Below are 24,008 nucleotides of genomic sequence, written 5' to 3'. Positions count from 1 at the left end.
TATACAACATAAACACACTGCTAACAGTGGCAACAGATTTAACGAGACGGACACTCCAGAATGCTTTTCTGAGAATGACTAGGCCTCAGCGAAATGCAGGCCAACTGTCAAATGATGTCATGACGCACTTTTCCCCATAAACTACCTCAGCAGTTTCCTCAAATATGCCTATGAGCAACTCTTTTATACGCTTCAAGACCACAACAGCAAGAGCTCTTGAACTTGAAAGGTAAAAACTTACCATGGAACCCTTTTTCAAAGGGATTGGGCCAGTTTACCATGCTAGTAGCGAAAGAGGCCAACACCAGCCTGACTCCAAATTTGCCAAATTAGATAAAAGTGACTAATGAGGAAAGTGGTATCCTTGATACAGAAGGTGAACTTGTTTCCCTACATGTTTTGCTACCACCTTTTGTACGCATTAGCTGTATGTACCCTTTATCAATTTATTTATTAAAGACCTCATGGTTATAAGCCATCTAAATAATACTGACCACAACATCATCAGAAGTGTGTTTGCTAGCCTACATTCCCTTTTATTTAAATCTTACCTTAAAGGTTTAACATGGTCAAAGCAAGCCCAACCTTCTGATCATTTTAGTATTTTAAAGTTTACAAGGGTACCATCCCTCTAAGATTTATCCCATCTGCTTACCTCTCTTCTGACTTACATTTATGTCAGAAACGGGGATTTAGTTTTCCACCAAAATTTCCCATCAGTTACCCATCTCCATATACAATGGAAGTAACCAAGTGCCTACTAATTGCTAGCTAAGTACCATGCTAGCTACACGGACATGGGTCCTTTCGTGTAATTTCCACAAAAACTTGAAATTACAGCATTTCATTTTATTAATAAGAAATTTGAAATTCAGAGATATCAAGTAACTTATCCAAAGGGATAGCTAGAAGAGGGCAGCATCATAATTCAAAGTTTGAAAGAAAAGCTTATGACTTCCACTGTACCATATTAATGCTTTGTCCACTGTCCCAGCTGTTCTGTGCCTCTTTTATATACTATATTTTAACACTGGATGGTGTCTATTTGTGAACATGACATTCTGTTTTACTGATATATGTTTCAATTTCACATTTGAATCACAGACATTTTTCATTATTAGAATAAACCCCCTCTGGCCAATACAATTAGGTAGAATTTAAAAAATACACATATTTCAAGCACTTATTTTAATGTATAAATGGATAGCCATTCACCAATATTCGATGCACAGCCCCAGTGAGAAGCATTTCTTATGATTCTTTTCATATAAATCACCCTCTTAAACCTCTATCTGTCCTTTCAGGTTTTTATTTTTTAGGGAAAGTGAGATGTTGAGGAGACTTGCTATGCAAACATAGAAACCTTACCCTAATTCGACAATCAACTTTTTAGAAACAACTCATCTTGAATCATTTTTTAAAATAAAAACCTTTTATAGACATTTTTATGCTCATATTTTATTGGTTTCATAATACTTGCATAAATTCAGTAAAAAACACAATAAATACAAACAGGTTTGTAAAGCTAGTGGAACTAACCAGTGATGACCATGTAACTCAAACGTTGAGTGCCAAGGCTGAGCAGAGACTGTGGAGAGCTGGTACCCCCGGACTGCCCTGAACAAACCATCATGACAGCTTGTCAGTGAACCCACGGACCTTTGAGGATGCTTCTTCTATGAATCCCACTGCTCCTGTCTTACAATATTTACATTAACCTATTATTTTGAAGTAGAACTTTTACTATGCTGGGATTTGGCTAAAGTTACGATAAATCTCAATTTATCTTGGTGAATGCTGACATGTAAACTTACTCTTTTCTTTCAGAAACAGAGAGGTCTTAACATACGTGCATGAAACTTTAAAAATATGAATTCTATCTATGAATCGTTTTGTAGCTTTTTCATATTGACTTTGGACAGCTCTAATTGGGTTCACAGCAAAATCTGTTTCATTGCTACTGTAATGTGGTTTATTTTCAGTGGTTTTTAAACTTTAGTATGCGTAAGCACCACCTGAAGAGCTTCTGCTACTGGAGAACACAAATGGCCTCTAACAGTCCTGGTGGGCACTTGGCACGTCCAGAAGCAGGAACCTAAGCTTTGAGTAAGTACGCCAGGTGAGTGAGAGGCAGGAAGTCTAGTAACCCTGCACTACCGAGAAATTCTAATGAATACACTCCATCAGCAGACTTACATTCCTCCAGGTAAAACACTGAAAAATGTTGCCTCTTACTCTTCTTTTGTGTTCCATTACACTACACGAGACTTACAAGACGATAATCCCAATATTATAGACTGAAGCGTAACCCTGATGGATTACGATGTATTATGTTTTGGTGAAGAGATTATACTTGGTAGTATTAAGGACTTAACATTTATCATAATGAATGAAGAGAGTGTGTTTAATTTTATCAGGAATAGAGTCCAAGGTATTTACATCTGAATGAACAGGGTATGTAACTATTTCATTTTTGAAATGTTTGGAAATCATCTTTTCTTGAAGGTTTAGAAAACTGTACCCGTGAATAAATTCAAATGACTCTGGTGCTTTACGGGATCCTTTTGTGAAAATACCTCCTCCATGATTACAATGGCTGCTAAGATTTTATATTGCACAATTTAGAGTCTCTTATTTCTGTAATCAACAACCCATTTCACTGAAGTTTGCAATCTGAGAACCCTGTATGTCTTTCAAAATATCAAATCTTTTATTTCTTCTTTTGGTTCCTAATTTCATAGTTCTTAAGAATTACATTTATCTCATTTTATTTTTTCTTCTCTTGCAAAGAATCAACTCTTGAAAATTTTTGTATCAAAACTATCAGTTTTATGCTTTTAAGTTTCTTCCCTTAGTTCTTCTATCCCCACAAAATCTTAGGTTGAATCTTGCAGTAAAAAAGCAGAAATTATAAAAGCTAATGAGGCACATGACTTACAGAAGAGTTAATGTATCACCATTAGTTATATTAATAAAGTCATAGACAAGGTCATATAAAGTTATGAAACTATCACTGCATTATAGTTATTTTAAGAAAATTAGATTATGTATTTTAATTCCCGGATAAATTTGTCACAGTGAGTTGCAGATCACAAAAATGAAGTGTAATTATAGTATATGAAATTAAGTACATTGATGGGGAAATGCAGATTCTTTTGCTCATCGATGAAAATGTAATTCTTGAGTTACTGCTATCAGCAAAAGGTGACTTTCTAGAATTTTCCCTAGAGCATCAGCCTGCTTTAGGGTTAGAAACATCATTAAATTCACAACAAATTAAGTATATATCTGTCATTTTGTACTTCCCTGAAGATACTGCAGAAATAATTTATAAATACTTTCTCTTCAGATTTCATTGGCAGGAGGTCATAAAATTTTTCTGTCTTCTATTAACATGTATTAGATTTATGGAAATGAAATAAGCAAAGTGAACTATTACTGAGCATCTGCCATAGAAAAGGCATAATATCAGGTGCTGTGGGCGTTAAAACGATGAGTAAGACACGGTCCCTAACCTAAAGAATAAATAACACACAATGGAATGAGCAAGCGCTGAGGATGCACATTAGGGAGGACCACCCTAAGCCTGGGAGAAATGGGGACAGCTTATGGAGACAAATGACTTAAGTGGGGCTTCTGAGAGAGCAGTTTCCGAAGGGGTAGAGAAGTAGCGGGGGAAAGACGTTTGGAAAGCCTCAAATTAGGATGTATATACATGAAAACACAGGACGTCCAGTTTATGAAACTACAACTTGCCCTGAAGTTGGAAAAAAGGGCAAACAGGGCTCAGGTGGAAAAAGGCCTGGCACTGGAACTACAAAGACAACTCTCCAGAGGTTGTTGTTTAGGGGGAGAGATAATAAGACAATGATTTAAAAAAAATATATAGAGAAGTATGCACAGGGCAATAGGAGACAAACGAGGTCTGACAATTAAGTTCAAGAACTTGTTGCTAACTTTTTATTGATCTAGACCCCAATGACTTCTTTCTTTACCTGAAGATAAAGAAAATACTGAAAGGAAGACACTTTGATGACATTCAGGACATCAAGGGTAACACGACGATAGCGCTGATGGCCATTCCAGAAAAAGAGTTCCAAAATTGCTTTGAAAGGTGGACTAGGCACTGGCGTTGGTGCATAGCTTCCCAAGGGGAGGACTTCGAAGGTGACCATAGTGATATTCAGCAATGAGGTGTGTAGCATTTTATCTAGGATGAGAACTTAATTGTCCAACCTTGTACTTGGGGGCTCAGGGAACATTTTATGAGACGGTTATGGAAGAAGGAAAGCTAGTACCAGACTGTGAAAAGCCACTGTGAGCACTGGGTAGGAGTGGGGCCCTTGAGGACTTCTTGGGTAAGAAGAATTAAATTATGTGGCCCGCAGTGATGGAGAATGGGTGTCATGAGGTCCCATTTTAATTCTCCAGATGAGAGAGGATGATGGTCACACCACTTCCAGGACAGTGGAATGTATTCAAAACCTCTAACGAATAAGCCTTAAATGATGCAGCTTTACACCTAATATAGAGGAGAAGAATCGTCCCTTTGCATACCTTCTGGGCAATCATGTTGCAGATTTCAGGCAGGAAGTCCTCACTGAGGAGCTTATAGAGCTGTCGTTCTCGCAGGGAGGTCCTTTCCCGAAAACTCTCGGTGACCTGTCTCCATTCTTCTTCCGTTTGGCACAGGAGCCACCAAGTGCCTTGGCCTGGCCCTTGGGACCCTGGAAAAGAAAGGGGTAGGTTCATTAAATAGATCCCACGAGGACCTTTTTTTGTATTTATTCTCAATTTCATTTTTACCCTGGGTCATGAGCAAAACCAGGGATCAGAATAAAAGACCGAATACTTCCTAATTTTAAGGTTGATAATATGTACTTTTGATTTTCCTGTTACTGTCTACAGCTAACAGTGAACACTGACTAAAGGCAATACAAATGCAACTATTGTGACCTTCAGAAGATAGATGTGAATATCCCAGAAATGCTTACATGCATTTACTTTTCTAGGCAAACAGTTTTGGGTTTGGGAAGTCTTCCTCATTTCACTGACACTGAGATACTGAAAATTGATACCCACCCCCCAAATTATACAATTTGGATTACAGAATTGAAATCTAGACTGGAAACCAGTGTAGTAAAGTATTTTATGTAGTGTTTTACATGAAAAAGGCAGCTCTTTGAGAAGTTGCTCATTCCTCCAAATGTTTGGATGTCTATTATACTGTGACCAGGTAAGAGAGCACAAGTGAAAAGACCAACTCCCGATCTCAGGTTATCAGGTCAGAAGGAGAGATGGGCACAGGATAAAGTGCAAGAAAGAGAGAACCAAAGAAGGGCAAGGAGGATGGTTAGACGGCCACTGCAATAATCTTAACTGCTCTGTACGACTCTGCAAAACGACAGTATCACCATCATAACATGTAAATCAATCGCATTTACTTATTCTTTCTAAAAAATCTAGTAGAGGTCATTACCATTTCTTGTCTGTGGCTCAGATGCCAAGGAGTTTTCTTCCTGCTTTTCACTGAAACACAGGAAAAGAAGTAACAATTAAAAGACATGTTCAAACCTTGTTCTGTGTTTACCCCGTAAGGTAGATACAGGAGTGTATGAGTGTGTCTGTATCAAGAAGGCAAGGTTAGAAGGAATCACTCTACTGAGAAAATGAAGACTAGGATGCAGTGTGTTGGTATAGGAGGGAAAAACTGATATACAGTAACAACCAATCGTAGGAAAATATGAACTTTTTAAAACATTTTTTTGAAGTCAGAGGAGTTAAGTGTTAACAGTTAAATGCCAAGAAAAAACAGGACTGTAGAGAGTCCTGCGTTCTCTTCCCTGATTCAGGGCTACGCTGAAGATAAAGCCTATTTAATGGAACCTCATAGAAGGTTAGGAACATAGGTTAAGCCCAGGCTTGCCACGTACCACAGGACCTCAGGAAAGTTAATTAACGTTCCTGTAAAATGGAGCTGTTAATGATGCTTACCTCACAGCTCACAGGGATGCTGGAGAATAAATTACAAAATACAAAAGTGCTCACTCAGCACAAGTGTTAAGGATCATGTCATTTGTATTCGGGAATCATCCTGGACATTCTTGCTTTGTTTTCAATTACCTAAAGCAGTACTGCTTCACAGAACTTTCTGTGAGAACAAACGTGCTATAGTGTCACTGTCCAGCAGGGCGGCCATGAGCACCACGACTGAGCAATTGAAATGTGGCTGGTGTGAGACAGGAACTGAATTTTCCATTTTATTTCATTTAAAAATATGTAAAAACTGTATTGAATACAAGTTCTAAAGAATAAAATCACCAGTAGAGGGTAGCACAAGTCCATGTGTGCTTGTTAACATGATTCTATATTTCCAACACTAAAGTACTTTAATTTCACTTACAGGGAAATGGCGATAGGTACAAAACAGCTTTTTGAATATATAAAGAGGTATATGTAGACTGCTAACAAAATCTAGAAACAGATGTCATGTGTACAGAACATATAAGACATTTCTCACAAGTGCTCGTAGAAGGAAAGCTGCAATCTGGAGCAAAATTTCTGGAAAGTTAAATGGAATGCTGATCCTTAAGTGTAAAAAAATATCAAATTCTGATTGATTTATTCATAATCTGATTCCTGGAAATATTGTTTTGTGGTGTAGCAACAGTGAAATCTGGCTTACTTCAAGCATTCAGATTATTCAGTACTAAAATTTAGAGGCAAGAAGTGATTTGGCCTCTGTTATTAGAATTTTTAAGAGTATGACCTGACTTTCATATAGGTGTATGACAGATCTGATCCTTAAGTATAAATAGATTTATACAGTATAGGAAAGATTCTGAAAACTCTTATATTAAGATTCACATGACAGAATTTCCTAAAAGATAATGACATATAAAATAAAATTTCCCAAATGTAACAGAATCTCTTCTTCTTTGCTAAAATTAAATATACAACAAAGGCTTTATTAGTCAGCACTCAATCACAGAATTAATGTGCTACACATTGTTATGAAACAACATGTGGCATGACAAATTTAGGTTAACACGTGCTAACTGAGTGAGCACATGCATGGCCTGAAGTCCGCTGCACTGTCACATTCATTGTCTAGTCCGATTTGATCATCATTACCATGAGCATCTCCACTGGCCAATAAAACAACAGGTAACTTGCTAGAGGCCATACGGCTAGGGCTTCCCGATTCCCTCATGTACACTCGGTCATTTCATGAGGATTCTGATCCAGGTCTCCATAATCTAAGTCCCACGTCCTTCCCATGGCACGAGGGAAAATTAAGGACGAAGGAATAAGTGCAATTAAGGTCCCCCCACCCAGCAAGAGGGTCTATGACTGTCACAAATGACCAAAATTTTCTTACCTCACTATAATCTCCTCCTGTAGCTTCTTCCGTTTTGGCGGTCTTCCTCTTCTTTTTCCTGTTTTCCCAGGAACACTTGAAGCGACAATTTTTTGTCCTTCACTTTCCCTAAGAAATAGTATATTACATAGAAATGTTCTGTCAAAGGATATACAATAAGTATAGTTTTTCCGGCCACGAGGTTACTAACAAGGATTAAATGCAGTAGTCACGGGAAGAGCAGGGTGATATCCTGTCTTCCATTACTGGACGTGGAACCGAGAAACACTGACATCTTACAAAATCAATGTCTGAGTAAGACCTAACACTTTCCTAAGAGTGAGCACTGCTCCCAGTAATAAAAAAATCTACGTAGAAGAAGGTAGCATCATTCCAGGATGCTTGAAAATGAGGGATCTTCCTCAATTAGGGAGCACTTGGTGAGGCTTATGTTTCCGGCATTCTCTAAGGTCCTTCTGGTTCTGTATTGATGGAGCAGACCAACTCTAGCAGGAAAAAGGAGTTCTCAAGAATTGAGTATGAAAGAGGGGAAGGGCGGCAGTGAAATGACCGGACCGCTAAGAACATGCTGTGCAGAGCCATCTATGGGAAGGCAAGTGCGGCTCCTCAGAGGAAAATCTCACAGCAACACAGCACCCTTCACCACTCTGCTGGCAGAGACCACAATTCAATTCCTTTTCACTTTTGTATGGAATAACTCCTTGCTATCTGTCTCTTCACAGGTATGCTGTTATAGCTATGAATAAATCCTTCATAAGGAAAACAAATTTGTGCTGAGGAATTCCTACAGATTTAGTTTTAATGACATGCTTGTGACAGAGCTATCACAGGTTTGATCCCAGAGAACATACCTGCCCAAAGAGAGTTCTCTGCTGGATTTTCCTTGTACTGGGTCCTCCTTGTACATTCGAGTTCCATAGAAATACCAATACAGTGCCCCGGAATTGTCTTCACCTAATGGCTCTACGCGAAGACTGTCTGCGTCCAGACCCTGGGTCCAAGAACAGAGAAAAGAGGTTTGGGGAAATGGGGAACAAAACAAAACAGGAGAAAATTAAAATAAGGATTCAAAATTTATACTCAGTATAGCTCATATTTTAAAATGCCCAAGTATCAACATGTAATTTTCAATCAGGACATATGAAATACACAGAATGAGAAGTGGTACCTTCTTTGAAGAACAGGATATGGAAATATTTCTAATGCTTCCAAACCCCATCATTGTCCCCATTTCACCAAGATAAAAAGGAACTTTGATGAACATTTTTTATATTTGGTTTGGACTTCTGGTTATTTTCTGTGTGCATCCATAAAAAGAAAGAATGCAATCAGAGTAAAATTGCTGTTAAGAAAGCTTTGTTGCACGTGATCCTCTATTGTAGGTCCACCATATCCTTCAGCAACCTCTGATTCCAGCTGAGATTCAGCAATACAGCTCCCATCTACCCCAGGGTCTGACCTGTACTGGCCTTCCCACTGCTATTAGATAGAGTCCCTGAGTTCTCAGCAAAGATTGTGCACAGTGATTTTTATACCGTGTCCACGAGTGAAGCTGAACTGAGAAGTCATCAACACATTTAATAATTTCTGACTAGACAGGATTAGAAACTGACCTCCCCAGGAGTGAAAAGCAATAGCCTGACCCTCCTTCACAGACAGCCTTTTAAAATAGATAACAATAATAGAATAAGGAGAGGGAAGAGGTTGCTACACCTTCTTTCTCCAGTACCTTTTTTGTAAGGTGATAGCAGGGATGAATTCCACTTACATATAGGGTTAAAGTCCTTGCGGTTGTCAATAATTATTTCAATTATGCTAAATAAAATTTCAGAAAAACAAATTCAGTGGCTAATTTAGTTGCAATATGGCTGACGACAGAGAGAAAACTGGGTGACTGATTGTTCTCCTGTGTCAGGTGGGACTCGGCACATGTAAGGGAAGACAAAACCAAACTATTAATAGAAGTGAAACCAGAATAACTACAGTCGTATAAACGGATGGCTCAGACTCCCTGGGCTACAGAGGTCATATTTTATATACATTGTTATTATTAACCAAGAGTCCCAAGACTAGCAACACAAGCTAGACTCTGGCCTCTCAGCATCTTCACACTGTACATCTGTGACTGCTGGACCGTTTCGCTCTAGGGAAAGGGCCTGCCAGGTAGGCACCTTGAGAAGATCAAAGACATCATCTGCGTCCAGCCGATAATCACAAAGGCGGTGCAGGATTTCCACCCGGGTACGAAGAGGCAGGTCCTGGAAACTGGCTTCTCTCAGAGGGTTGGGTTTCCCTTCTTCCAGCTCCCAGCGGTAGTTTATGATGTCCTCTAGGTAGCTGTGGAATGTCTGAGGCCTAACCAAACGGCCCCAAACACAAAAATACATTAATATAAAATACAGAGGATGGGTGGGGAGGGGGAGCGAGAACTGACGGTTTGATGCTGACAAATCTTTAATAAAAACCACAAAATGAAAAAACATTATTAAGAAGGATCTAAAAGCCGCTTACTGAAGCTTCATGTTGTAATAATACTATCTCCTTGGACTTTAAATTGTCAAACCCCAAAGAGGATAAATATGTTAAAAGAGATTCTCACAGAATAGGTTGTTTTACTTTAAACCACAAACAGCACATTCCGGTGAAATAGGTAAAAGTTATACTGATGGATGATATAGATTATGAAACCAAGGCAAGAGTCTTACCCTTACTCCTACAATTAGAGAGACTACACAGTTTGGATGGATATTCACATCAAAATTAGGTCCACAACTTAGATGGCAAACATAACAGAAACTCAGTATCTGCCTAGACTAATTAATTTACATTTTAGGTTAAGATGCAAAGGTGGAAAAAATTTTCCACCAGAGTTCACTCCAATGTGCAACTATAATTTTATATTGTTAGGCCATATTACGAAATACTGTATGCTAAATTTTACAGTAATTTTTCTATAGGAAACATTTAAGACAGTTTGATGGCAACTTCAATTTTTTTTTGGTAGAGTCTGATTGGCAATTCTACACTGCATTTTGATTAGTACCTAAATGTCCCTTGTATATAATAAAGTGTTTATTAGATGGTTATTCTGTTTCTCAATTATTAAACAATCTGCATAAATTTCACCTAATGCTTGACATAAATTTCTTTTTTCTCACTATGCAAAAAGATCTACAGGAGTTATATGTCAATGTAATTTTTAAAAGAGGCATGCTACCATGTCAACTTTTAATCTATGGCTGTTATACTAGTAGAATAAGTCAGATGAAATATTCATGGATCAAAGATCAAAGGGTTTTAGACAAATAAGAAATTAAACATGTTGCTTTTTCAAAGAGAGCAGAAACTTTTATTTGCTTACTATTGATACCTCAACTGAGGAAAACGTGGGTGCTGTTAGCCTATCAAAATGCAGCATCATTTCTCTAAATGTCGTGGCCCTCACAAAGTCTGACTTGATCACAGCATGTGAATACCTGCTTGAATCCTAGTGAGTCTGGCCTGGTTTCCTCTCTCCACTGCCTGTGAAGCTAGCTGGTGAGGCCCCTCCAGGAGGGAGGAGATGGGCAAAGAGCAGTTCAAACTGGTGGTAAACAGCAGACAGTGTGGCAATGGTGAATTTGAAATAAAATGAGGTGTTTTTAAAAAAATTGTCTTAGTAGCGAGGAGTATGAAGACGACAATCTCCTTGGTAGTAAATCCCTTTACCTGCCACATACTTCCTAGAATTTTTTTTTTTTCAGGACTTTATTGGGGAACAGTGTGTACTTCCAGGCCTTTTTTCCAAGTCAAGTTGTTGTCCTTTCAATCTTAGTTGTGGAGGGCGCAGCTCAGCTCCAGGTCCAGTTGCCATTTCTAGTTGCAGGGGTCGCAGCCCACCATCCCTTGCAGGAGTTGAACCGGCAACCTTGTGGTTGAGAGGATGCGCTCCAACCAACTGAGCCATCCGGGAGCTCAGTGGCAGCTCAGCTCTAGGTACCGTGTTCAATCTTAGTTGCAGGGGGCGGAGCCCACCATCCCTTGCGGGACTCGAGGAGTTGAACCGGCAACCTTGTGGTTGAGAGCCCACTGGCCCATGTGGGAATCGAACCGGCAGCCTTCGGAGTTAGGAGCACGGAGCTCCAACTGCCTGAGCCACCGGGCTGGCCCAGAATTTTTCTTTTTTAAAAAAATTGTTTTTATTGGAGAACAGTGTGTTTTTCCAGGGCCCAACAGCTCCAAGTCACTGTCCTTCAATCTAGTTGTGGAGGGCGCAGCTCAGCTCCAAGTCCAGGTGCCGTTTTCAATCTTAGTTGCTGCAGGGCCACAGCCCACCAACCCATGCAGGAGTCAAACTGGCAACCTTGTTGAGAGCTCATGCTCTGACCAACAGAGCCATCCAGCCGCCCCTCCGGCAGCTCAGCGGCAGCTCGTTGTCTTCAATCTAGTTGTGGAGGGCGCAGCTCACTGGCTCATGTGGGAATTAAACCGGCAACCCTGTTGCTCAAAGCTTGCACTCTAACCGAGTCCCCCAGCTGTTCCTTTCCTAGAATTTCTAATGCACACCAAGTGCCCCAAGCAACGAGGCATGTTTTTCCTGCCCTAAAATAAATACCGAATCGATGCCTGAGATCATCACCACTTAAGCAGCCATGACCTACCTTGGCAGGAGGATGCGGCAGCAGACAGGCTGGGCCAGGCCAGGGAGAACTTTCTTGCTCCGACGTGAGGCAAAGAAGCACCAGCATACAACCCAGCAAATGATGTGTGTACAAAGTGTTGCCTTTGTGCCTACAATCTGCCTGAAGTCTCCTACTTGCCTCATAGAATTGCATGTTTGAGATTCCTTTCCAATTGCCTTATTCGCCTACCCAGTTTCAGTTTCCTCACTTTTGCTAACAGTTTCTGAAGGCATCTCCATACCACTTTACCAAGAGATACTTGAGGGCTTACAATTCAAGACAGTTCATTTCCTGTATGCAGATAAACCTTCTCATATAAATCTATATCCTTTTCTTTAAAACATCTGAAATTCAAGGGGGGAAAAATGTTTGAGGGCAATCTGGCCAAGGGAATTTAAAACAAAAAAGATTCAGGAAGGCAAAAATCAGGCACAATGCTTTCTGCTTAGTGGTTCTCCATCTTCTATAGGACATAAGCTGTGAGAATCTTATTAAGCCCATACACTCCTCCAGAAAAATGAGTGCACACATCATTTTGCAGCAACTTTCAGAACTTTGCTACTTAAAAGAAGAGTGTAGTGGCACTATGTTGCTAAAAACAGATAAAATGTTTTCAATGTCTCAGACGATAGTTCTGGAGTTTAGATCACCTGGAACATTCACTCATCTCTCCGCCTCAGCGCAATCCTCTCTTAATGACTTAAATACCTCTCATCTTTCTGAAATTACTCAATTATAATGAAATGTTTCAACAGAACATGATAACAAAAAGATCAAACTACATGTTCTGAGAACAACCAGGTCTACCTTCTTTCTTGTTCCAAAAAGTTCCTAATGCTTTTAAATGAGCAGCTCTTAATTACCCACTTTTCCCTTATAACAGTTTGGGGGGAGGCGGCGTGGGGGGTGGCGTGGACAGAGAGAATAAAGGAATAAAAATAAGAAGGAACCACCTTCCCACACTCCCAGAGTTAGCCATTTCTTAGAACCCCAGCAGAGAATTCCTCAGTTTGCTTCAGAGAGAACACGCTTCTACCGGTGAGAGCACGTTGGCAAGGATGCAGGACCTGAGCAAAGTTAACACAAGTCCCAGCTGGCTGGAGCTGGCAGAACTCGTCTATGCAGGGCAAGAAATTTTAGTATCTGCAACCTGTTTAGAAGATCACAGATAAAAAGAAGGCTCCTGAGTTCTCTGAGGCCTGTGTTAGTTCTGAGACACAAAAGGGCATCTATCCACGGTCTACTTGCAAGGGAGCATTAAGACATGGCATCATGGGTAGCACAATGGAGACGAAATGAAAAAACAACATTCTCACATTTGCTACAGCTATTTGTGAAGCAAATGAAAAAACTACATGTACGCAGTTAAACCACACTTAACAAGAGTAATGGACTGAGATAAAGATTTCTGTTCCAAAAGAAGCAACAAGTAAAAGGCTCTATAAGAACATTTGAGGGGGCAGCCAGTTAGCTCAGTTGGTTCGAGCACGGTGCTCTTAACACCAAGGTCGCAGGTTCGATCCCCACACAGGCCACTCTGAGCTGCACCCTCCACAACTAGATTGAAACAACTACTTGACCTGGAGCTGATGGGTCCTGGAAAAACACAAATAAAAAGTTTCTTTTTTAAAAAAGAACATTTGATAGTGTTTATTCTTCAAAATCATAAAGGAACCTAGGGCAAAATAATATAAATATCATCTCTTTTCTAGGGCTGTATAGTGGCTGCCACATCCAACATATCCTAAAATCAATCTGAGAGCCAGGATAATTTAAAAATCATGACAACTTCAAATTAAAGTAAAATATGACTAAGATACAAAATACATCTTTCAGTTGGGAAACATGGACATAATATAGATTTTACATATACATATAAATGTTTACCTAGGAGAACAAAGAAAAATATTACAAGTCAACTGGAAATCAACATGTAATAATTTTTAAAAAGACTTTCTAAAACGAAAGCCAGATGGGTCCCTAAATACTATCTGCATGAATTTATGGAAGTCTGAGGTGTCAGGTGAAAGGTTTGAAGACATACAATAGGAATTCTGAATGACTTACGGATTTAAGGATGCACACTGCTAGTCCTCGAACCACTAACACACACACACAGCACCAACAGAGGAAATAAAGTGAAATATTAACAAAATAACCCAAAAGAAAGATGCTCAACATCATCAGTCATTGAGAAAGCAATGACCACAGGACATGTCAATTCACACCCACCAGGAAAGCTAAAAATAAAAAAGACAGTAAATGTTGACCAGAATGTGGAAAAACTGGAACCCTCAGACACTGCTGATAGGAATTTAAAACGGTGCAGCTGCTTTGGAAAAGTGTGGCAAGTTACTTAAAAAGATAAACTCAGAATTACGCTATGACCCAACTATTCCAATTCTACGTTTATACCCAAGAAAATGAAACATACATCCACCCAAAAGTGTGCACGACATTCATATGGAGCAGCTAATTCCTAACAGTAAAAGCTGGAACTGTGCAAACGTCCATGAACTGATGGGTACAATGCCTATCTACACAACAGAATATTTTTCAGTCGTAAAAAAGAATGAAGTGCATAGATGAATCTTGAAAACATTACTCTAAATGAAAGAAGCCACACACAGAAAGGACAAATGTTGTATGATTCCATTTATAAGAGGTACCCAGAATACTCCAAAGTATAAACAGTGAACACATTAGTGGTTGCCTAGGAGTGGAGACTGAGGGAAATGAGGAGTGACTGCTAATGGGTAGGAGGTGTCTTCTGGCGTGATAAAAATATTCTAGAATTAGATAGTGGTGATGACCACAATTTTGTGATTAAAAAACAATGAATTGTACACTTAAAAAAAAAGCCCAGAGGAACAAGTGGAAAGCCAACCATATCAATAACTACACTTCATGTAAACAAACTAAGCATCCCAACTAAAAGGCAGAAACTGTCAGGCTGAGTGGAAAAAAAGCAAGACCTAACTATAAGATATCATCTGTAAGATACAATTAAAATATAAAAACAGAAACAGAAAAAGCATAGAAAATGATATATTGGGCAAAATGAGCATAAGAAAGCTGAATGGCTTGATTGAATACCAAAGTAGGTGTGAAGACAGACAACTCACCAGGAATACATGACAATATATGTATCTACTAACAGAGGATCAAACTCATGAAAACAAAAACTGACAGACTAAACAGAAAAAACAGACAAATCCACAAGCACAAATCCAAAAACCAAAGATTTTTAACATCTTTCTCATTAGTTAATATACCAAGTAGACAAGAGTCAATGAGGACACAGGTCTCAAAAATACTACCATCCTGACATAATTGACATTTACAGAATATTATACACAAAAACTGAAGAATATATAGATTTTTCAAATGCATATGACATGTTCACCAAGATAAACCATAAGCTGGGACATAAATTTCATAGAGTACCTTACCTGAACATATAGAATTAGAAATCACTACATTAAAATATCAAGAAATTAAATAACCCACGGATCATAGGAAAAAAATAACAAAATAAATTAGAACATGTTTTCAATGACACAGAAACCACAGGACATCAAAATTTGTGGGATACAGCCAAGCACTCCTTAGAAAGAAATTTATAGCTTTGCCTGCGTAACTTAAGAAAAAGAAGAGGCAGCTAAAAACCAAAGTAAATAATAAAGACAAGAAATCAACAAAACAGAAGAAATGAATGAAATAGAAAACAGATTAACAGTAGGTAAGGTAAAAAGTTGGTTCCTTAGTGAATATTTGAAAAGTTGATAAATCTGTAGAAAGAATAAAGAGGGAGAAAGAACAAATCACAATACTAGGAATGAATGAGGAAATATCATTGCAGATCAGATATTAAATGGATGAGAGATTATTATGAACAGCATTATAGAAATAAATTAATCAAACGTAGATAAAATAGACAAATTCTTTGGAAAATGCCAAAATGGCTTACCAAAAATGACGTAAGAAACAGAACACCCGAATAACCTTAATTTGTTAAAGAAAGTGAATCAATAACAAGCAATCAAAACTTGCACAAAGAAAACTACAAACTCAAAGGCGAATTCTTTCAAATATTCAAAGAAAGGTTTGAAAGAAATTACACAACTTTCAGAAAGCAGAGGAAGGAACACTTCTCAACCCCTGTACCAAACCATGATAAAGATTTATAAGAAATAAAATCACAAACCAATATTCAGCATAAACATATATGCAAAAATCATCAACAAAAACATGAGCACAACAAATTCAACAGTATACAAAAGGGACAACGCTTCATGATACCTAATGATGAAAGACTGAATATTTTCCCTCTAAGATCAGGAACAATGTATTATGAGCCTTACCCAGTACAGTAAGATAAGAAGTACAAGGAATACAGAATGGAATGGAAGAAGCAAACCTCTTTTTAATTCCAGACAACCTAAAAAATACTCAACAATCAACAACAGAAACAGTAAACTGAATTCAGGAAGACTATATAGAAACACGGTCAACATACAAAAACCAATTGTATTTTGTACAAACTAATAGCAAATAGCTGAAAAATAAAAATTTTTAAATAATTCCATTTACAATACCACCCAAAAAATATGAACTACCTAGGAATAAAGAGAAAGATATCCCATATCTTTACACTGAAATCTACAAAATATTGCTGAAATTAAAGAAGATAAACAAATGGAGAGATACATATTATGTTCAAGGACAGGAAAATTCAATATTGCTCAAAATGTTCATTCTCTCCTAGCAGGCTTTTTATTTATTTGGAGAAATTTTGGAGGAAAACATAGCTGATTTAGAAACTTATATGGAAATACAAAGAACTTAAGAGCAGTTAAAACAATTAAAAACAAAAACAAAAAAACACAAGTGGCAAAGTTCCGCTATCCAATTTTAAGACAATCTGGTACTTGTATAATTATAAGACATACAGATCAATGGAAGAAGGCAGAGTCCAGAAATGGACTGAACAAAAATGGTATTTATAAGGAAGAAAATGAACACCAACCTTTTACTTCTCACCATATGCAAATACTAACTCAAAATGCATCATAACGCCAACTGCAAAAAGCTTAAACTATAAAACTAGAAGAAAATCTTCACATTGAGGTAGGTCCTGATTTCTTAGACAGAAAATAAAAAGTATGAAAATACTAAGAAAAAACTGATAAATTGGACTTGAATAAAATTAAAACTTGCCATTCTTTAAAACACACTGTCAAACAAATGGAAAAGCAAGCTACACATCAGGAGAAAATATTCATAACCCATTATACATTACACATTTAGTCATCAGGGGAATGCAATTCAAATGCAAATTAAAACCATAATGAATTACTCCATTACAAATATAACAGACTCAGTAAAATTTAAAACTGGGTAAAATTAGAAACAACAAATGTTGGCAAAGATATGAGGCAACTGGATTGTTCATATGTTGCTATTATAAGTATAAATGTTGGAATTGCTTAGAAAATAGTTTGGCTGTTTCTTAAAGTTAAACATACTCTTACCATATGACCCAGCAATTCCAAAAAATAAATAAAAACATGTCCACAAAAACTTTTACATGCAAATTTTCATAGCTGCTTTATTCAGAATAGCCCCAAACTTGAAGCAACATACAAGTCCATTTACCAGTGGATCGATAAATAAATTATATTTTTATACTGGAATACACTTTAGACCGCCTCTCCCCCAAAAGGAACAAACTACAGATACAAACAAGCAGTATCAGTGAATCACATAGACATCATGCTGACTTAAAGAAGCTGGCCACAAGAGTACATTCGTTATGATCCCAATCATATGAAATTCTAGAATAAGGTAAAACAATCTACAGTGATAAAAATCAGATCAGTGGTTGCCTGGAATGCAGTGTTTTGGGGATGGTGGTAGATTTAATGCAAAGGGCATTTTCTGGGGCAATGGAAATGTCCTATTATCTTGAGTAGGTGATGACAAAATGGTACGTTCATCTGTCCAAAAAACATGGACCTGGTACACTTAAACTGTGTGAATTTTATTGTATCTAAAGTATATCTTAATAAAGATGAGTTTAAATGAACATATTTAAACAGAAGTATTATAATTTCCAAAAAGGTAAATAATATTTTTACGAAGGATAGATGGGACCCCAAAATACTAAATATTTTTAAGTGACTAGAGAATCTATTATAGAATGTTAGATACATAATTAACCCTGAGAGGTTAAATGTACAATTGTTACGAAATTTCTACTTAGAGCGGAAACCACAGGAAAGGGAAGCAAAGACCACAATGAAGCATGAATTAGTCCAGGTTATCAAAACAGCACTCTACTAAAGATGAAAGGGAAAAAAAAGGTTTTTGGTGCCAAATATCATCAGAATGTGCATTTAATGGAAATTTTTTAGTACTGTTTATAAACTACTGCTCAAGACACCGACCCAACCCTGGCTTCACTCTGACAGCTGAGAGCAAACCAGAAGCTCCTGGTCTCCCATCTAGTGCTCAATTATGGTGGGTACTTCCCAAAGGAAAAAAAGACAGGGCTGAAAGAGCAACTCTCTAATCACTTTGCCCTCTGGGTGACTAAGGTCCCTAAGGTTTGAGAATCACTGCCTTGGATGTTATTACCACTTGTACTCATCTCTAGCTACAGCCTTCTCCCTTATTACATGGTATGATCACTTTCCTGAATTGTGCTATTCATTACCTTGATTTTCGTTATAGGTTTTTCACATGTATTTATTCTCATTTACTTTTCCTTGTTTTATATTTATATAAATACAATCACGGGTATGAGCGCCCCTGTGCCCTACTTTATTTGCCCAACATTATTCTGGGGCCTGATTTATCCACAGTAGTGTAGACCACTGGTGATTAAGGCTGTCCTCAGCCCCTAGAGGCCACCCAGTTCCTAGCCATGTGGGCTTTCCCAACATGGCTGCTTACCTCCTCAAAGCAGGATGGACTCATACAACGGAACATCATCAGGAGTGACACATCCCACCACTCTTGGCCTAGTCTCTTGGTCAGGAGCAGATCCTGCCCACATTCCAGGGTAGGAGATCACACAAAGGCGCAGAGGTGAGTCCCACTGCTACACCCATTAAGACACCACCCTTTCTTGGCCACAAAATCAACAAATTCCTGAAAAACTTTTGTCTCTCAGGCACAACAAATTCCTAAACAAAATAAATGAAAACGAGCCAAACCTATTTGTTACTGAAATCTAATTGCAACACTCAGGAAATGTTTAGACATATGTGAGATGGAATATCACAACGGTATGATGGAACGTCTGGAAATAAGGAGTTAGATGACTGGGTACTAGTTTAGTTGCTTACCTTAGTTTCCTCACTGGTTAAAAAAACCCACAAATTTTACTAGATGATATCTAAAGTTCCTTTCACTTCTAAGACAATGATTCTGTAATGCAGATTAATTTGAGATTTGAAAAACCTTTTAAAGTAGAGGGCCACAGATACTATTCAGGCAGTCCATAAACTTGGCTGAGAAAATATTAATTTTTATTTTAACTAACTTGTAACTGAAATTTCATATTCTGTTGAATTAGGAATGTAGGCAACAAAATACAGTAATTTTAGTATGTGTACTTTTCATCAAAAAGGATCAGGTATTTTCATATCACATTACAGACATTATAAAAATCTTCAAATAACATTTATAATCATCAATACTTAAAAATTAAGATAATCTTGAGAAATTAGGCTTGCTGCTAGTGCATATTTACTGAGTTAAAAAAGCACATTACTGTATCAAAATGGTTCCTTAATATTTTACTAATTATATTTCAATATAATTGGGTTCTGTTGTAATAGTATTTATTTTGTGACTTTAAACCATATTCTTAGGTGGGATCCACAGACTTCATTACACTGCCAAGGAAGTACACAGCAGACACACAAAAAAGTTCTTGTTTTAGAAGAAAACCTTTTCCTTTTAACATTTCTCTTTTAATTTATTTACAGCACAGGGCTGTGCTTAAGAGCTGGAGGTCTAGGGTTAGACGGCTAGGGGCCAAATCTGTCTTATACCAATGACCAGCTGTGTGACCTTGGGTAAGTTACTTAACCTCTCTGTGCCTCAAATTCTTCATCCTTGTTAGATGGGTGAAACACCACTCCATATTAGAGTTCTAGTAGGATTACATGAGTTTCTGAAAAGCATTAGAGCAGTAAGGACACAAGTGGTTAGCTTTTTTTTTTTTTTTTTTCATTAGCAGACAGTATTATGCTGTCCTATAAAGGCACAAATCTCAGTTTAGAGAATACAATTAAAAAGAAATGTGCCTGGGCGGGCCGCGCTCGGCGCTGGTGTCCTGCCGCGTCCCTCGGCCCCTCTGCCCACCTCTGGTGCGCTCGCCCTCGGGTCCTGGGAGGCTCCCAGGTCGCCTGCTCGCCCGCCGGCTGGTCAGCTCGCCTGGCCTGGTTTCCGCGGGCTCCCCCGGACCGCTTAGTCTCAACCCAGGTTTCCACTGCTGGAGAATGAAACATGACTGAGGACTCTCAGAGAAATTTTCGTTCAGTGTATTATGAGAAAGTAGGGTTTCGTAGAGTTGAAGAAAAGAAATCATAGAAATTCTCCTAAAGATGACCGTCTGGATATTGAGAAACTTCATACTTTTAGTCAGAGTTTCCCTCTCCCATCCATGTACCGTGCATTGGTATGGAAGGTGCTTCTAGGGATCCTGCCTCCACACCATGAGTCCCACACCCAGGTGATGACGTATCGCAAGGAGCAGTACTCTGACGTCCTTCATGCCCTGAGAGTCGTTCGTTTTGTCAGTGATGCCACGCCTCAGGTGGAAGTCTACCTCCGCATGTATCAGCTGGAGTCTGGAAAGTTGCCTTGAAGTCCCTCCTTTCCACTGAAGCCAGAAGATGAAGTATTTGTTGCCATCGCAAAGGCCATGGAAGAAATGGTGGAAGATAGTGTTGACTGTTACTGGATCATCCGATGCTTTGTGAACCAATTAAACAACAAATACCGAGATTCTTTGCCCCAGCTGCCAAAGGCTTTTGAACAATACTTGAATCTGGAAGACAGCAGGCTGCTGAGTCACCTGAAGACGTGTTCTGCAATGTCCAAACTTCCTTACGACCTCTCGTTCAAGAGGTGCTTCGCCGGGTGCTTGCCTGAATCCAGCTTACAGAGGGTTTGGGATAAAGTTGTAAGTGGATCCTGTAAGATCCTAGTTTTCGTAGCTGTGGAAATTTTATTAACTTTCAAAATAAAAGTAATGGCACTGAACAGTGCAGAGAAGATAACCAAGTTTCTGGAAAATATCCCCCAGGACAGCTCGGATGCAATTGTGAGCAAGGCCATCGACTTATGGCATAAACACTGCGGGGTGCGCCCGGAGCGTTTGTTCTGAGGACACGATCTACTAAACTGATCAAAGCAGGGTTCTCGCTTTGCTGCTCCAAGTGCAATTTCTTTTCCAGCAAAAGTATTGAATGAAGATACTGGTATCGCTGCACCGTGGCGCGGCATCTTTCGGTTGCATGGAGTACCAGGTTCCACTCCGAATACACTTTAAAAGGGTTGTTGGAGTTGTGAAAGCAGTTCAGTCAGGGTCGAGGGTGCTTTAGGAAGCAGAGCAGAACCAAGCCCGCTCTACTTCTCTCTAATCGGCACCAAGCGAGGGGCTCTCTAAGGTCTGTTTCTGGAATAAAGGTTAAATAACTTCCAAAAAAGAAAGAAAAAAAAAAAAAAGAAATGTGGCAGGCGGCTGGATGGCTCACAGTTGGTTAGAGCGTGAGCTCTGAACAACAAGGTTGCAGGTTCAATTCCCACATGGGATGGTGGGCTGCGCTCCCTGCAACTAAAGATTGAAAACGGCAACTGGACTTGGAGCTGAGCTGTGCCCTCAACTAGACTGAAGGACAACGACTTGGAGATGATGGGCCCTGGAGAAATACACTGTCCCCCAACATTCCCCAGCAACATTTATTTAAAAAAAAAAAAAAAAAGAAATGTGGGTTCCATATGCCAGTTTAAAGGTTACACTGAGTTCGTGAAAGCAGTCTAGTAACCTACTTAATTTTCTAAAACTAGGCTGGCAAACTATAGCCCGTGGGCCAAATCCAGCCTGAATGTACCTTTTTTTACAGCTAAGAATGTAAAAACCATTCTTTTTAAATGGTGTGTGTGTGTGTGTGTGTGTGTGTGTGTGTGTGTGTGAGGGGGGTGTTAAACACTATTTCATGACATGTGAAAAATGGTATACAATTCAAATGTCAATGTCCATAAAGTTCTAATAAAACAGTCATTTAAGGATTGCCCATGGCTGCTTTTGTACTACGATGACAGAACTGAGTAATTGTGACAGATACATGACCCACATGAAGTCTAACATATTTAATCTGGCCCTTTATAGAAAGTTTGCTGACCCCTGTTCTAACACATGTAAACCACTATAGAGAAGTCAGGGAAAGTTGCTTGGATCAATGTGTAATTTCTATTCAGCATGTGTAGAAACCAATGATAATGTTTCTACATGCACTGATATAATAAACTGATATTTATTAAAAGCTCAAGACTGTTGTAGAGCTTTTCATAAACTATTTCATTTAGTCCTCACGGTAACTTAGTGGGCATTGTTATCATTCCCATTTTACAGATCTGTAAGTTATGCACAAAGACGTTATGTAACTTTCTTAGCTCTACGTAACAGATGAGTCTTAGAACCAGAAAAGGCAAAACAATCATTTATCAAACAAATTTCTCTTTCTTTAGGATGGGATGAGAGTAAAACTTCAGGGAATAATGAGCATATATTCACACTAAAAGCATGTCAACCCCATTGGTGGGACAAAATAACTATCACTTTGGGCAATTCCTGTCAATGGAAAAAGTAAAATCCATTATATAGAGGTTTCTTGTCTGGGTGCTCATTACAAGGTGCATTCAGTTTGTAAAACGTCACTGAGCACTTCTGTGTGTGTATTATACATCAACAACAACAGGTTTTTAAAAGGCTGAATGAAGCCTGAGTTTCATGTGAGATCAATTTAAAAGCATGGTGCTACCAGTTCCAAAATTCATCTGACCATTCAGAAATATTTTATTTCATGTGTACTTAACTTTCAAATACAAATTACAGATAAGGTTTTCTGCAACGTTCTGACATCTCACAGGTTATGTTTTGCAGCGTGCTTTGAGAAATGTTGGAATAATCACTTCTTCCCTGCCTCAGCACTGTGTGCTGCCACGCCCCATACCCCACACAAAAGGCTAATAAATAGAGAACACTGAGCTCCCAGGGCTCTTTTTATGTCTATCCTTCACATTTTCCTTCAATAGCAGAATAGTCAAAGAAAACACATGCTGACCAAAGGAAGGGAAAAACCTGTTCTCTCGCATTACAACAAGCTTTTGAAATTTTCTGACATTTGATTAAAGTCATTTTTTAAAAGAGAAATTAACTCCTTGTGTCAAAAGAATCATTTAGGAGTAACTGACATAGCGCTGCGGTAAGGAGGAAAGCGGTATTTGTAAGAGCTGCCGTGACTCAGCACTGTGGAAGGGGAGCAGGCAATCTCCACAGCCTCTCCCAAATACTGGGCCTCTGTGTCCTCTACAAAGGCCGAAGCTGTGGAAAGGACACAGAAGAAACACATGACAGAATGAAACAGGGCATTTGCATGTAACTGATGAGACAACATAGTTTTGATGAGACAGGTACATTCTGAAATACTGGTTTTACCTCTAGATGTATACACCGGGGGTTTCAAAACAAATGTATACACATGACTGGTATTCATCTTTTGTTACCGGTATACGTATATTGAGTATTACCATTTTAATACAGTTTTTTCCTTTCTTAAAATGTGTATACCTTTTTTTGGCACCCTCTGTATATATAAAAAATAAACCTATCAGTACACCTCACCTGGTACCCCACCCCATCTTCAGCAAGGTGATGGAAATTTCTG

At 38.7% G+C, this 24,008-nt stretch overlaps 1 protein-coding gene and 1 pseudogene across 2 annotated transcripts in view; one reads left to right on the top strand and one right to left on the bottom strand.

The window, feature by feature from the left end:
- The window catches only part of LOC117029067 (cat eye syndrome critical region protein 2), a 154,202-nt gene that overhangs the window by 29,995 nt on the left and 100,199 nt on the right, over positions 1 to 24,008 (bottom strand). For both annotated transcript variants that reach the window (XM_033118050.1, XM_033118051.1), the window contains exons 3-7: positions 9,553 to 9,736; positions 8,233 to 8,372; positions 7,382 to 7,489; positions 5,480 to 5,529; positions 4,558 to 4,727 (exon numbers count right to left, since the gene is read on the bottom strand). In XM_033118050.1, coding sequence (XP_032973941.1) covers positions 4,558 to 4,727; positions 5,480 to 5,529; positions 7,382 to 7,489; positions 8,233 to 8,372; positions 9,553 to 9,736 — 652 coding nt within the window. The remainder of the gene's footprint in view (positions 1 to 4,557; positions 4,728 to 5,479; positions 5,530 to 7,381; positions 7,490 to 8,232; positions 8,373 to 9,552; positions 9,737 to 24,008) is intronic.
- Positions 20,366 to 21,732, top strand: LOC117029068 (TBC1 domain family member 7-like; annotated as a pseudogene).

Source organism: Rhinolophus ferrumequinum, chromosome 10 (assembly GCF_004115265.2).
Source record: "Rhinolophus ferrumequinum isolate MPI-CBG mRhiFer1 chromosome 10, mRhiFer1_v1.p, whole genome shotgun sequence".
Taxonomy (NCBI): Eukaryota; Metazoa; Chordata; class Mammalia; order Chiroptera; family Rhinolophidae; genus Rhinolophus; species Rhinolophus ferrumequinum.
This window is presented reverse-complemented; position numbering and strand designations above follow the sequence as displayed.